Source organism: Netta rufina, assembly GCF_964035555.1.
Source record: "Netta rufina genome assembly, chromosome: 1".
NCBI classification, from domain to species: Eukaryota; Metazoa; Chordata; class Aves; order Anseriformes; family Anatidae; genus Netta; species Netta rufina.
Genome location: NC_140123.1, coordinates 28,194,553 through 28,209,915, shown reverse-complemented (window position 1 = coordinate 28,209,915; position 15,363 = coordinate 28,194,553). Strand labels below are relative to the sequence as shown.

General features: G+C 44.3%; 1 protein-coding gene across 1 annotated transcript in view; it reads left to right on the top strand.

The window, feature by feature from the left end:
* Window positions 1-4,839: 4,839 nt before the first annotated feature.
* SERPINE3 (serpin family E member 3) overlaps window positions 4,840-15,363 on the top strand; it is a gene marked incomplete at both ends in the record, with an annotated part of 30,861 nt that continues 20,337 nt past the window's right edge. The window contains one exon of the mRNA XM_084284297.1: window positions 4,840-4,968. Coding sequence (XP_084140423.1) covers window positions 4,840-4,968 — 129 coding nt within the window. The remainder of the gene's footprint in view (window positions 4,969-15,363) is intronic.

The following is a 15,363-nucleotide window of genomic DNA, read 5'->3' as shown; positions in this document are numbered from 1 at the left end:
CCTAAGGCTTTCTCTTTTTCGGTTATTTTCTCCTCACAGAGAAGGAGACATCAGGCTGAAGTCCAAGTCTCTTTGTGAGATGCTATCGTAGCATGTAACAGAGGTAGGGTTGTCTTCTGTACTAAATACCATGTATAAATAGGAAATTCTGTTCAGCTCTAAGAGCACAGGAGATTATTGGCCTTCTCCTGCCCTCATAACTGTTTAGATTTACTGCAGTTTTTGGTAAATCATTTTCTTTAAAAACGTCTGGGACCAGAAGTGGCACCAGTGAAGGATTTGTCGTGGTATGCATGTGTTTACCTGCTCTATAGTCAGAATATGTGTAAAACACTGTGAGGTCAGACCAGACATGGTTTCCAGCAGCTTGGAAATCCCTGTGTGAGCAGCAATGCTCAGGACAGCCCAGGTTCCACATCTTTTCTGTCATATTTATGGTAGTACAAAAGTAAATGATGAAATAGCATTGCATATTTATTGGACTGCCATTTCATCAACACTAACCACTTCCAGATATGACAAACAGTATAACGTTGGTTCAATACTGTTAAAATTTTAGTGTTTATTATTTGGAAGAGAAAAAAAATATCTTCTCAAAATATTTTAATAACAGATAACATTTGATCTGAACATGAAATCAAAAAGTCTTCAGAGAGCTGTTTTCAGCTGACATATCTGTTAGACCCTGGAATCAGGCCAGCACTCAAGCTCTTGACAAAAACTCACTGGGGTTTTTAATGAAGAGGAGGCTTTGAAATGTCTTTCAGCCTAGCACGTGCATCTGGGGGCCATCTCCTGACATGGCAAGAAGCACTGGTACTGGAAGTCTACAGACAAGCACAAGATAATTTTAAGTGTCAATCGTGAGGCGCATGTGTGGCATTAACCTGCAGCTCCACAAACATCTAAATTCCAGATTTCATCCTGTTGATCCTAACAGGAAGAAAGCTGAATGAACTTCCACAGATTCTGAATTTATGGTGTCCCTATTGGTTGTGTGCTCAAGTATTTCTGTTCTGTTTACTGATACTTAGCTAGAAATGAAGGTTTTTATTGTTTACATTTACTGTGCTTGTAACCAAATTTTGGGATAACTGAGTGTACCACTGTCAGGAAAAGCAGTGATGATAGTGTACAGAAAACTTTTTGTCTGTAACAGGGAAAGCCAGAAGTTGAAGAGTGTTTCACTGAAGGTTGTATTCATTGTTTGTCTTTCCGTTATTCAGGAAGGGGCTGATCTCTTCAGAGAGCTGAATATGCACAAATTTCATGACATTTATGTATCATATCATTTTGGTTAACTTATGAACAATGTCATTTGAGAACTGCAGGTTTTTCTTGGACTTTCTCTTCTTCTCACCCCAGAATGTGTTGCTTCTGTTAAATAAAATAGAGACAAAAGAATCAATTTTGCTGAACCTTCGATGTGCTCATTTATGAGGTATTGCAGACTTGCTGACTATTTTAACTAGGCTTCAAAATGAATGCAATGACACAAGCTGTCCAGCTCTTGGCAGTGCCTGTCAGTGGGATAATTACAAAATAAACATAGCAAAAATACTTTTATGTTCAACTCAGCTTTGCCTCTGCAGACCGGATCTTTTGTTTCTCATTTTATTATTGTAAATCATTTGCTCCAGTAAAGCTGAATGATGCAATAGGAGCTGTGACAAATACTGGTAACCCTGCATACTTAAACCCTATCTTGGTTTGTTCCGTGTATGTTGGTCTTCATAACAGCTTTTCCCCGTTATTTCCATCACTGTGGTGTTATCTACTATATATATATATTATATTTATTCTCCTCATGAGATTTGTCTGCATGTCAACATTACATTGTACATGCAAAGCTATGTAGGTTTGGCTTTGTTTAGTTTTTATGGTTTTATGGTTTAACGTTGTGGGTTTTGTATATATTTATATGGCAGTTATAGAACTGTAGAAACATCAGAAGTTGGAAGAGGCCTCTGGAGGTTCTCTAGTCCAAAGCAAAGCAGGCTCAAACCTCAAAGCTTCCAAGTCAGATCAGGTTGTTCAGGGCCTTGCCCAGTCACATTTGAAACCTCCAAAGATGGCAATTTCACAGTGTCTCTGGGCAACCTATGCTAGTGTTTAGCCACAGTCATGGTGAGGAATTATTTCCTACTCTGCACTCACAGTTTCCCATGTTCCAACTCGTGATCTTTTTTTGTTGTTGTTTTGCTGTGTACCGCTGAGAAACTCTAGCTCTGTCTTCTCTTTGATCCCCTTTTTTTGTGGTGGAAGACTGCAATTCCTCCCACAGCCTCTCCTTGCACATCACAAGCTCTAGCTCCCTGACCATCTCAGTGGCTACAGCCCCTCTGAGCTCTCTCCAGGTTGTCGATATCTTTTATGTACTGGGGAGCCCAAAACTGTACACAGCAGTCTGGATGTGGTTTGAGGAGTCCTGAGTAGGAAGGAAGAATAATTTCCATCAACCTGATGGCAACTCCCAACTGCATCCTGGGCTGCCTCAAAAGAGGGGTGATCAGCAGGTCAAGGGAAGAGATTGTCCCCATTTACTCTGCCCTTGTGAGGCCCCACCTGGAGTGCTGCGTCCAGGTCTGGGGCCCCCAGCACAGGAAAATGTGGACATGTAGGAACGGGTCCAGAGGAGGGCCACAAAGATGACACAGCATGGAGCTATCCTGTTCTTGGTTTGTGTCTCCTGGTCCAATCCAATGAAGGGCTTTCAAGGCAGAAGATACGTCAACTATTGAAGAAACCAGAATATTGGAACAGATTGGTGTTTCCAATGACTGGTATCAGCAAGGAAAACAGTTCTTGTGATTCTGAACCGTAGCTTTTTAAGGCCTGCAGTTTCATGCCTAGGTGACAAGAACCGCAGTGGCCTACCTTGAACACCTGAGCTGCCTTCAGAAGAATATAATAAAAGGCTATAGGAACTGCCTTATATATATACATGTAGGAAATGCTTTATCCTTCTTATCCCTCTGTATCTTATTTTACAATGTGCTTTTAGAGATGGGGTGTCCATAATCACACATAGTTTTAGAGATGTAGATGCATTGTGGGTTAACAGAATTGATTGAAGTTGTTTTCCTGTTTGTTCTCTGTTCCTTTCCTAGTAATTTGTAAAATGTGATCGTTTTCTTTAACAGCAGCTGAGGACTGAGTTACCCTTTTCATAAAACTTTATATAGTCCCAATGTCCAATTCCAAAGCAGTAAAAGTCAATGCATTTACTATCATGTATGTAAAATTAGATTTATTTTTCAATTTAATTTATTTTAGAATTGGTTACATTGAGTTTCATCTGCCATTTTATTGCTCAATTGCTCTGCCCTGTAAGATTCTTCTGCAACTTCCCCAGTTGTCCACCATCCTTAGTATCTTTAATGCTTAATGTCCTCCACAAACTCCTATCTGATGAGCCCACCCTTTTTCCAGCTTTAAGGCATGATGAATAACACAAGTTCAAGTACAGATCCCTGCATGACTCCACTGCCAACCTCCTTCCACTGTCAGAACTGGCCATTTATTTCTACTTTCTGTGTCCTGTTTTTAAATGGTTCTTTATTCACATAACCTTAGCTCTAAAACCATCACAACATGGTTTCTTTAACAGGTTACGATGAAGGGCCTTGGAAACTGTTCTTAGCTGTACACATATCTGTTGATGCCTTCTGAAGTGTCTAATAGATTTATGAGGTGTGATTTTCCTGCATAAAACCATGTTGACTCGTCCCCAAACTGACTCAAAATGGTTTCTGTACAAATAATGAATTCTCTCAACTGTATCCGTGTCCTTTGAGTATAGAGCATTCCTCCCTGCAGCATCCCTTTCCAGCTTCCAGGACTTAGCACAGTGTAAATTGATGAATTTACACAGAATCCAGGCTTCCTGAGCCAAACCCCGTGTTCAGATCATTGTGTCAGCACCTGCTATATTGTGCTACCAATTGATTTATCATTCTTCCCTGTTGAATTTCTTTTAATTCCTCTCATTTCCACAATGGTTCGTGGCAATAACAGCACTGAATTCATCCTCTGCATGAAAAGATACTTGTGTTTATTTGCAGCCTTCACTGAGATCATCTCACTGAGTGCTTCCTCTTCCAGGTGAGGGCAATGCAGACTGCTGGGCAATGTTACTTCAGCCTGCTTTTATTTAGCCACTTACAGATAGACAGTGTTATCTGGCCACAGAAAGGGCATCTGGAGTCTGAGAGAGCCTCACAGCAGAACAGGCACAGTCTGCCTCTTCTTCCACTCAGCCTTTTGGCTTAAAAATGGCTCACTTTCGAATCCCTTGTGCTTTTTAATTGCTTTTCTCCTGGATAGATGAGGCATAAAATGCAAACTAGCTTGGTAGATTGGGGCTGTTAATCTCACCTGCACATTGTAAATCAAAACTTCTGACCATTAATGCCTGATGAAGTGGCGACTGAAAGGGGTTTAGCCGAAGCTGGTCACTAAGAGGAATACCCAACCAGCTGCAGGACTGTGGGGAGCTGACTGCAGAGTACCTGCGTGTTTTGTGAGGGGAATACAGCAATGCAGCGTGCTAACCATATTTTTTTAACTTCATTTTTTTAAAGCCACCAGCCTGCAAGAGTTGCTGGTGCCATCTGGTGGCTTGCCTGAACACGAGTGTCCGAGCAGGGAGCTGTCAGCCCACGCTGGTGACAGCCCCAAGGCCCAGGACTGGGGACCGGTGTCCCCAACAGGGTGCCCTCAGCACCAGGCAGCGATGCCATGCCCCCTTCCCCAAGGCACATTGGGTGTAGTAAATATCCCCAGAGAGCACACCGTGTGTGCTGCTTTTCGGGTTTGTGCTGGGCTCCCACCCCCTCCATGTTCTTCATCGCCCTCCCTTCACTCACAGAGCTGCTGAGCCAAATATCTGAATCGTTTGGTGGCCCAAATGGCTTTGCCGTGAGCAAGCCGAGCATCTGCTGTGAGCCAGCCCTAGAGCACAGGGCGGTAAGCTGCCTGCCTGTCACAAATTCCTCTATTACTTGAAAATTGTAGCCCTCCTGGTACGGGGATAATCTGCTAAGTATGACCCAAGTGCTGCCAAGACAATGCTGCCTGTTAGGCCCTGGTGTCCAGCGGTGCCACCAGCACGTGGCGGCTCCTGGGGGGCAATGGACCCCGCGACAGGGCCTCCAGGAACCTGGACGGGTTAAGAATGCAATACACAGCACCAATTTCATAACTCCTCCTTCTCTGGTGAATTAACAGACGTGGTTTTTGTAGTTCACACGTGCTATTGCACAGACAGAATTTTTTAACAGAATTGTGATTATGATTTTAATTTTTACTTTTTGCATGGTTTGCCATGACACATCGATGATTTTCCTATATTATTCCTACTTGTTTTTGCTGCTTTGGTCACAATTAAAGCAAAACTTTAATTTATTACTCTGCTTATGGGTTTTGACCAGTCACCAGCATTCCCTTGCCATGCCACATAAATCCACAGCAAAGCAACCTCTGCCCCCACATCTCTCTCCTAGGCACTTCGCTGCTTCCTTTCAGTACCTGGTTGCTCCCATCTCTTCTGACAGCACCCAAGTTTGGGGCTGCACCTGCACTTCTGCATCCAGAACAGAGCAGGACAGGTCCCAGCCTTGTTTCCTTCTGGCCACTCCTCTCCTGAGCATCTCCTTATTAAATCAGAGGGATCTGCTAGAGAGCTGCTGGGCACAAAACTGTTTTCAGCACCAACAGGAGTCATCATCCAGAGACACCCACGAGGATGCGGCTGCTGGGGTGCCCCACTCTTCTCTGCACATGGCTGCTTGTTGCCTGATAGACGTGCCAGGTCACCAAAACATGTCTTTTCTGGGTTTTGGTAGATGGTCAAAGGAAAACCTGGCTGCTCTCTGGAGTGACAGCTAGCTTGCAGCCTGACACGGATGAATAGCAGGACTGAACAGATTTTTGCCCCAGGCATCCTCTGCTGATGTGTTAAGTTTGGCAGCATCTTTTGGAGAAGAAGTGAATTAATCTTATTGGAGTTGTGTACAAAAGAGACTGGAAGAAAAAAAAAAAAAAGAAAAAAAAAAAAAAGATGTGTGAATCCATGTTGATTATTTTGAAGCCATAAACAAGTGGCATCAGAAAAGAATCTGACAACCATATGGACTTTCAGAAGTGTGAAATCTTCTGAAAATGATATGCAATGATGTAAAGGCTGGAATGAATAAAAAGAAGATTTGAGACACGGATGGATGAGACATACAGGCAGAGGCCTGCAATCTGTGATACAGGAGTTAAGATTCTGGGCACATGGAAAGAGTGCTGTAGAGAAAACAGTATGTGAAGCAAAGTAAATCCAAAGAAGTTACACAAAGAATTCCACAAAAGTGATAGGAATAACAGTCAGCCCTATTTCTTATTTCTGGGCCCCAGAAATCTTTAGGGAGCTGCAGTCTCAGGGACTGAGCACCAACTTTTCCATGAAACAGCCATTAGGAGGGGAAAAGCTAATCAGAATGGTGGAGAGGAGGGCAGTGAGTGTAGGAGGGATTGTCTTGAAGATGGCTGTGCAGTGAGAGGCAAGGGAAAGTGGAAGATGCTGGTCATTTTTATTTCTTTCAATGGTCAGTGCAAGACTCTCATAATCAGTTCCTGTCCCACTTCTCCCCCTACATCTGGGACTCATTTCTAGGGCAACACGCTGGCTTCCTGCCTGCTCCACATCCATGTGCATGAACTGCATTTGTCTGGCCTGCTGTGTGATGTGCCTTTGGGCTTCATCCACTGGGGCTGGGGGGACACCAAGGCCAGGAAAGGATCTAACTGCTGATCTGCTGTCTTGGGGGAATATGGGCCATTGGCAGGGGTAACTCCTCACATCCAGACAAGGGCCACCACGCTGCACGAGGTCTTACCTGCTAGGGGCAGAGAAGCTTGAGGAGTCCAGACTCTGGGGAGCTAAGTTTAAATGCTGGCATCCCAATCTTCTTAACCCCCTGATTGTTTGACACCTTTCCTCTTCAAGTTATCACAGCACACAATACTATAAGATGCAAATTGCAGCAAAATCTATGCAGGATTGATTTGTAAATGGCTCTGACTTTCATTTGGCAGCTGTCCAGGCCCAAATACTGTTTTGTAATGCTCATCGTGGTGTGACTGAAGGGGGAAAGAGGATGAGAGGTGAAAAGCTGAAAGTAGAAAACAAACCGACTGTGCCATCCTAAAGAAGCAGGAAAAAATATAGGCTGAATGCTCAGAGAGCAAATGATCTATCATGAGAAAACACAGAGCAAAAGCTGGCTTTCATGGACCAGTAGATAGCTATGATGTACATGAAATGCACCTACTGGCATGGTTTGGATACTGGATCTGACACATCAGCAGGACTTGGGCTGTGACGGTAGGGTAGTCTGGGAAGAGAAAGCTGATGCCACTCCTGCATGCCATAACGCACGTTACTGTGGCTCAACAAAGCACGGTGGTCTTGGTCCAAAGAAACACGAAGATGACCAATATTGGGGAGCCTCCTTCCCACATCTGAGAGTAAAATGAGGTGTGAACAGAGCACAGAACCTGGGACACATGCAGTCTTAAAATCTAACATTTAATTAATCTTAAAATCTAACATCATAAAATCTTAAAATCTAACATCTAATATTCCCATTAGACCACTATGTCTTTAAAAAGCGAATACCCATACAAAAAGGTTCACGTGTGTCTTAATTTTTTGTTATATCTGCCTTCTAAATCCACTCTTTCTCTCTGTCCCCTTCCCTTTCATTACACCATCGCAACACACAGCAATCTTTTTTTTTGCTTGGTGACGTTAGTGCAGCCACCACTAAATGCAATGTCCCATGCTTCATCCACCCCCTTCCACCACTGATGCTGAGACTGGAACTTGAAGTTAGCCCAGGGAGGGACCATCAGGAAAGTGACACTGATGAGAACACGACAAAATTCATAGGGGAACGTAAGGCTCTTTTGCTACTTACAAAGGAAACTCTTGAGAATCGTTTAAGACACCGTAATCTGTATTTTCAGACCGTGGAGTGACAGGCCTAAAGAAAAGCATATCCAGGCCTTCCCCATTTCTTTATTTAATGAGGCACAGGGTTTAGCTGAGGAATTTAGATGATTGACGGATAAGTATTTAGAATTCTTGAGGGTCATAAAGATCAAGGCAAATGGATCAATCCAAAATAATTAATTTTGACACTATGACAACAGCTAGCTTTATTTTTTTTCCCTAAATAAACTGAATATTTTTTATCTCTTATTGAAAAACTGAAGTAAAAGTCTTATTTTTCAAGGAACTGAAATATTAAATGTCCTCCTATTTGACAAGAGCATTTACAGACAGATGTAACAGTTCTACCTCTAAAAGAAAAAAGAAAAAAAAAAAAGTTGAAAAACAGCAATTTCTTAATTTCATGATTCATTCATCAGCTGGTCCTTTGACACTTTTTCTTAATTAATAGAGTTGTTAAGAGACAAAGCAGCAAGAGAGACACATTAAGCAAGGAGAAAAAAACCCGCTGAGAAATAAATGTTTGATATTTAATTACAACAGTCGTGCAATGAGCATATGTGCTGTGCCACATCTCAAGCAGAATCAGCACATCCTTGTATCCTCAAAGAAGTGACCTTCAGAAAGAGCAATTAGCTTTCTAGCACTTTTTCTTTCCTATTACTAGTAAAGTTTCTGATGAAACAGGATAGTTTAGAGGCTGAATTTCTTCTTCTAGAACATGTATTTGTTAGACATACAGCCTCAGGGGCTGGGAATACGGCAGTGCTCAGAGACATAGCTTGGAAGGCATCTTGGGACAAAAGTTCATGAAGAACAACTCCAGTTGCAGAGTCTAGGTTGTAATACCAGCACCTGTCCTGTAGCTGATGGCACATGCCCTCTGTGTGGCCTCACACAAGTCCCTCTGCCACATGGTAGCTTGGTTTCCCCAGAGAAAGAGAGACAGCAGACAGCAAGCCCTGTTGCCTCTTGCAGCATTAACATTCAGGATTAACACCGTGCAAGGCCTATTTTGGCTCCATAACAAGTTTTTCCTGCCACTTCATGTACCCAGCTTTCCCTGTCCCCTCTGCAGAGAGTGGGCCATCTCTGGCAGAGCTGAGCACCGCACCATCCCATCCCATCCCATCACTGGTGGGTAGGAGGGTGCAACTGCAAACCAACCCTTGTTTCTGTGGGGCCTTCAGGCCTAACTCTGCATTGAGGGGAGAAATTACATTCCTATGACCTTGGTGCCAGAGACTGAATGCTTCCCAAAGCCCCAGGAGGAGGGAGGAAGACTGGAGAACAGCCAGCAGGCAACACCAGGCCATCACAGCCTCTGCAGAAAGGCAGGGAGGAGAAACTGGTGGCCCAAGGCCAGCTGCTGCCAGGGGACTCAGGTGGATAATTTCTCAGGTGGATAATGAGCTCTTCCCTGAAGACTGAAGAAATCTGCTTTGCCTCCTAGTGAGAAAAGCCCTGGGCTTTATCCTCAGCAGCTAGCTCTCTCTCAAACACAGCAGAGAGATACAGGAGTCGTCCTTCCAGGACATCAGTGGGGCCCTCAGATTCTCCATCGGGAGAGAAGGGACAAAGTGGCCTCAACAGCTGCATCTCCTCATTGAGGAACCAAATGCCATGTCCAGGTTTGAGTTGGTGAAGACCTGCTTAGGCCTATGGAGGATGTGTGCTATGGCAGTTTCCTTCATGAAAAAAGAAAAAAGAAAAAAAGAAAAAAAAAAACTGCTATAAATACAAATGCAAACATTTTTATTTTTTTTTGTAGGAAACTGTCATTAGAGAAACAATGTTGTACAACCAGGGGGAATTTGCAGAAATTGTTTCATTTTTCAGCCAAAACAGCCAGACCATATTAAATTGGACACCAGGAGGAGGTGCAACACATCTACCTTGCTGTAAATCAACCCCTTATTTTTTTATATTGCCCTCTTCTGCACCGACTTTCACAGGCTTCAACTACCAGAGATGTATTTTCATTCAAAAGAGGATGCCACTAGGCCACTAGGTAGAAATGCTGGACATTGTAATTTTTTAGGAAGGCAGCAAGCCAAAGGCTTTGCCTGCCATCAGCTCACAGCACTGGGGTTGATCCCAACGGGAGAGCAGGAGTCCAGCCTCACAGGGGCTGTTTTGGGCTTTCAGGTTGCACCAGGACACGTGGAAAACATCATCCTGAGCATTTTGCTGCATTCCCACCTTGCTCACCTTGCAGTGTGCTGCTTTTGCTTTACAGGCTGCCGTGGGTCTGGGGAAGGCTACTGGGGCTGGGATTTCCATAAGGAGAACAGAGTTTTTCTGCTTGTCCCAGGGTTTTCAAGGAAAGACAAGAGCCACGCTGGGAAGCATGCAATGAAAGATGAACTTTCATTCATCCCTTCCCAGGGCTCTGTCAGAAATGGTGCTTGCACATGGGAAAGACAGAGGGAGAGGACTTATATCTGCAAAGTCGTCTTCCCTTACTGCTGAAAAATAAGATGAAACTATTCTTCTCTTCGGGTTTCTATTCTGTTTAGTTTCTGCCCTGTTGCAATGTCAAAGTCACAAGTGTTATTTACAAAATAGAAACCTAGGTAGAAAAACCATTTGGAAGAGACCTTTCAGCTCATGCTTTCCCCTCTCTCCAGCCCCCCAGCTTTATGCAGCAGCCTCCACGCTCTGTGTTAAAGCCGTCTCTGCCCGTAACTCACTCCCAGTGCCAGTGCTAGACCTCCCTCTGCGAAGCACATGCACCGGCAGATAATCCAGATCAGTTTACCTCCGTGTACCTGGCAGCACGCTACTGTGCAGTGACCAAATATCAGAAGAGTTAGTGGTTAATTAGGATCAGTTTAATCCCTGCTGACTGCCTGTCTCTGTGTAAAAAGGGCACTAGAGGTTAGAAAGTATTAAGTGCCTTAAATGTGTACTTGCATAACGTGAAAACTGAGTGAAGACCCAGACTTTGTTCTTGGAAGTGTTGATGTGAAATGATTTACTCCTAGAAGCATTTAAACATGCATCTTACCCTATCAAAGCAAGAAAACCCATCTAAAAAATTTTGGGAAGAAATGCCACAAGTGTTTGGCCATGGAAAATAATGAACCAGCAGCACAATGGAGACAAGACTTCTGCAGAAATGAGGTCTTAAAGAGTCTTTCTTTCAACTTGTAAAAATTTAGTTCAGCATATGAAATATAATTTGTATAGCTGGAATAAAGCTTCTTCTAGGCTACAAGTGTGCCTAGATCTCCATTTCATTAGTTTCTATTTGTCATAAAAATACAACAGCTAATCATTAGATAACTTTGCATTTACACCCGGTCTATGGCACTCCTCTTGGAGCCCAGGCTGACAGCTTGTATAAAATTATTTAACGAGTGCCTGACAATAAAATGTAGATTTTACTTTGTTGAGATGCTCAGCTATTGCTAAGCATGAAATTCTCTAATGGCATGTCAAAACATGGAGATCCTTCATGATTTTCTCTTTATTTTACACATTACTCTTATTTTAAATGAAAAAGGATCCTGAGGCTGATTAAAAGAGCTGAGTTGCTGTTTGAATGGAAAAAATAGTAGGATGATTTGTAGAAACAATGCAAACTAATAAAACACCAACAGGCCTACAGGACAGTGGTGAACTCACACACATCTTCACACGCACGGATAGACCACTGCTATTCTTCCCAACTTATTTTATTATTTTTTTTGCTACTGGTACATTTATATAAGTATTAGTGACATTTATGTAATAACAGGACGTTAGCTCCTTTTGAGGTCATCTGTCCTGGTGACTTTTTCCCCATATCCAGCCATAAGCTCCTCGTTGTGACATCACTTTGGCTGCCGTGGCCATACCTGTGATGTCAACAGGAGGGATTTATGACCTGAGGGCGGGCATAAGCTGCAAAGAGCAGATCAGCTCACAAAGAATAAAGGTTTTGTTTTGCCCTGCTAGCAGAAGGAGAAGGAAGCACCCACCTGCCCTTCCTCCTCTGCCTGTCCTGGTTGAGCAGGACCCTGTAAAAAAAAAATAATGTAAAAGGATTAAAGTTTTACATGGTTGGTGTTAAAGGACCCTCTGCTGCTGCCTCCAAAACCCAGTGGGGCTCTGCCAGGGGAGCTGGGCTGTATCAGGCCCTCTGGAGCTTGGGCACACACCTACACTGCTGCTCCTCACTGCTCCCATGGCCACCTGGTCTGTTCAGGCCACAGGAGAAGCAAAACCACAGCTGACAAACTGGCCTGTGCAGATGTGCCCATAAACAGTGTTTTTGGACTTTATCTACTCTGGAAGTTCCCATTTGATCTCATGTCTCTCTTGTCCACTCAGTCCAATCCCTCTTTCTGAAAATCAGGCTTCCTAGGGGAAGCCAGCTCTACAACTTCATAAACATATTCACGCTTTCGTCTTCTGTTTGGTTCCCTGTCGTTCCAGCCAGATCAGTAGCAGAAATTGCATTGGCAACATGTTTATCTGAGGACCTCTTCCAGTGTCATTTACTTGGCATCATTTATTTGGCATTGCAGGAGTCTGTGATAGTCAGTGAGATAAGCATTTGGGAGGGTATCTGAATTAAGATCAGCTTTTGCCATACTTTATATTCCCTGTCAACAGCCAATGTATTTAAATTGTCAGCTCGTCTAGTCAGCTGGGATAAAAACGTGTTGCTCCCCAGCACTGCCCTTGGCTCACCGGCATGAGCGTGGATTTCAACCAGGCCCCAGCGCAGGGAACCGACTCCCTCCCAGCTGCACTTTGAATGCACAGAAAACCAAAAGGGCAACTTTTCAGGGCAGAGGTGGCGTTTCACAGCCTGCCAACTCGGCTCTGAGCACGCTGATGCAGCACCTCTGAGCTACTGCGGACAGCAAAGTGGCTGATCTGTGACAGCAACCACCACAGGTCAGCTGGACACAGAGGAAGGATCTTATCATATACTGAGAGTCCACAGGGAATAATAGGCTTTTCTGCTAAGTTCTTCATATGGCAGTGCAGGAAATACATATGCAGCAGGATGCTGAAGAGCTGAGATGATGTCTTTGCAGCTTACGCATTGTTTCACCCAAACAGAGCTTCTTAAGCTATCTTCCTCATGAGACTTGCACAGGAGAGCTACTCAGATTAAAATAAGGATGTACAAAATCTTTTCTCCCTCCTCAATCAGCTTGTCTTTCTTCTTTTAATTCAAACATTTTTCATCAACCTGAAAAGGTGATCGTGTCCTCCTCATTTTGCAGCTCTTTCAAATTCTGTCTACTGAAAGCCACATAATGAGAATGGTCACCACCAGGCTGACCTGATCTGGGCTCCTCTTCAGTCTAGGTTTCTGCCTGAGGAAACTTGTGTCACTTCATCAGTGTTACGATGTCAGCCTAATTCAGAGAGAACTTTGCTTTGCACCAGAGGAAGGCACAATTCTGCCCACTGAAGAACACAACACACGACACATCAGAAATAACCACCACACAACCTAATAAAGTAGATCCCACCACTGGATCCCTGATAGCTCACGCTTCTTAGCTTGCTGCCTAGCTCAGTTTTGGGCTGCTCCCACTGCCAGTCTCCAGAACTGCTCCTGGGTACAGTTCAGGGCTCTTTTACTCCAGGACTCACCCCAAGAACCCCTGTGGCAGAGCCTGCACCAAGCTGTGGTCCCATGCAGTCCTCCAGCACCAGTCCTCTGGTGCCAGCCATCAGCCCTCACACCCCAAAGGGCACCCACGAGCTCTTGGGCAACTCACAGGGCAGGAAACATCATCAGTCCTCAATGTCATGCTGTAAAATCACTCTGATATTCCACTCACAGCATCAGAAATACAGAAAATGAACCCATGTTTCATTCCATTGAGCTTCTCCTTTGAAGAAGAACCTGTACAAGAAACATCCTTTGAAGAGTCAAGTATTTTCTTCATGCCCCAGCAGGGAAGCAGTGCAGGAGGCAGAGGCAGCGGTGGTTTTTACGTGACCCATGGATAGCAGCAGGCAAATTCACTTGAACTGGCTCTGCTAGGTGTTCTGTGGCTCTGCAGGTAACTGCCTCCCAAAAGAACAAGCTCTGTATTTTGAAATGATGATGCAAATTTTCTTATCCTGAAATTCAGCAGAAACTTCCTCCTAATTGGGCAAACGTGTTGGTGTCTCGCAGTGAGAGCTCTCTGGTGCAGCTGAGATGTAAGCGGGAGGCAAGTTGGTTTGGATTCAGCTTAATTTCCCCAGGGAAATATATTTTAAAGTACAACAATTCTGCTGATACGAGGGTTGTGGTGGAGTGAAAGGAAGATCGCTGGACACCAACCTGATGCAAGAAAACAAGCAAGAGGTTTCTGAAGAGGAACACCTGCTCCACACAGCCTTTGTTTGGGATAAATCCCGCTCACAATGGCTGTGTAAGGTCAGTGCAGCAGGAGCCCAAGCAGAACTGCTGCCCATCTGCCCTAAGCAGCCACGCCAGACCAAGGCTTGGTTTTATTAGAGCACAAATAAAGCAAATAAACTGTGTTTTCCACATCTGGTGATCACCTTTTTCCCGCAAGGAGCCCCAGATCCCACAGCCCTCCAGCAGCTCCATCCAACTATGCAGCATTGGGTGCCCCTGTGGCAGCAGCACTCCCACCCTGCAGGTTCAGGCAGGATATCGTCCCTTGGCACAAGTGACTGCCACCAACCTCTCCTCCTCAGTGATCTCAACCATTTCGGGGGTCTGCTCAGACATCAGGAGGTTTTTTGCTTGTTTCCTTCCCAAAAAGCAGCTATTTTCCCTGTTCAGCTTGAAGACAAGAGGTTGGGCTCCCTCTGAAGCCCTCTGAGCTCCTGTAGGTGCCCTGAGGAGCTCCGTGGAGGCATAGCACCATGTGCTCCAGCCTCCTACCCCACACCACCACAACGTGTCTTCTCCAGACATCCCCGGCCTGTGCCTTTCCTCACATCCCTCAGAGGCAGCCTAAACTATCTTCAAGCAGCGTCTCCCAAAACGTGGCTTCTATATATGCCCCTTTCTGTCTTTGAAGGGTTATCTTGGGGACTAATCAATTTTATTTTTTTTAATTAAAACAAAAATTCATCCCCTGGGTTGTGCCCCCAACCCACCCTCACTTGAATAGCTCAGTGTCTAGCTCCCCAGGACTGGTTTCACCCGTGTGGCACCAGCTTCTCCTCATACACCCAGTTTTAGGGTTTGGACCCAAGTTTGGGGAAGAGAAACTGAAAACAGGCTGCTAAACCGAAGGGTCATGAGATTTTTGGATTTTCCCTCAGTCATAATAAATGTTCATTTTTCCCCTCTCCCTCCCATTTTATCACTTATTTTTTAGCCACAGCTAGTTTAATTGACTCATCCTTTCTTACTTTAATGCCTTTTATCCCTTTAATCACCT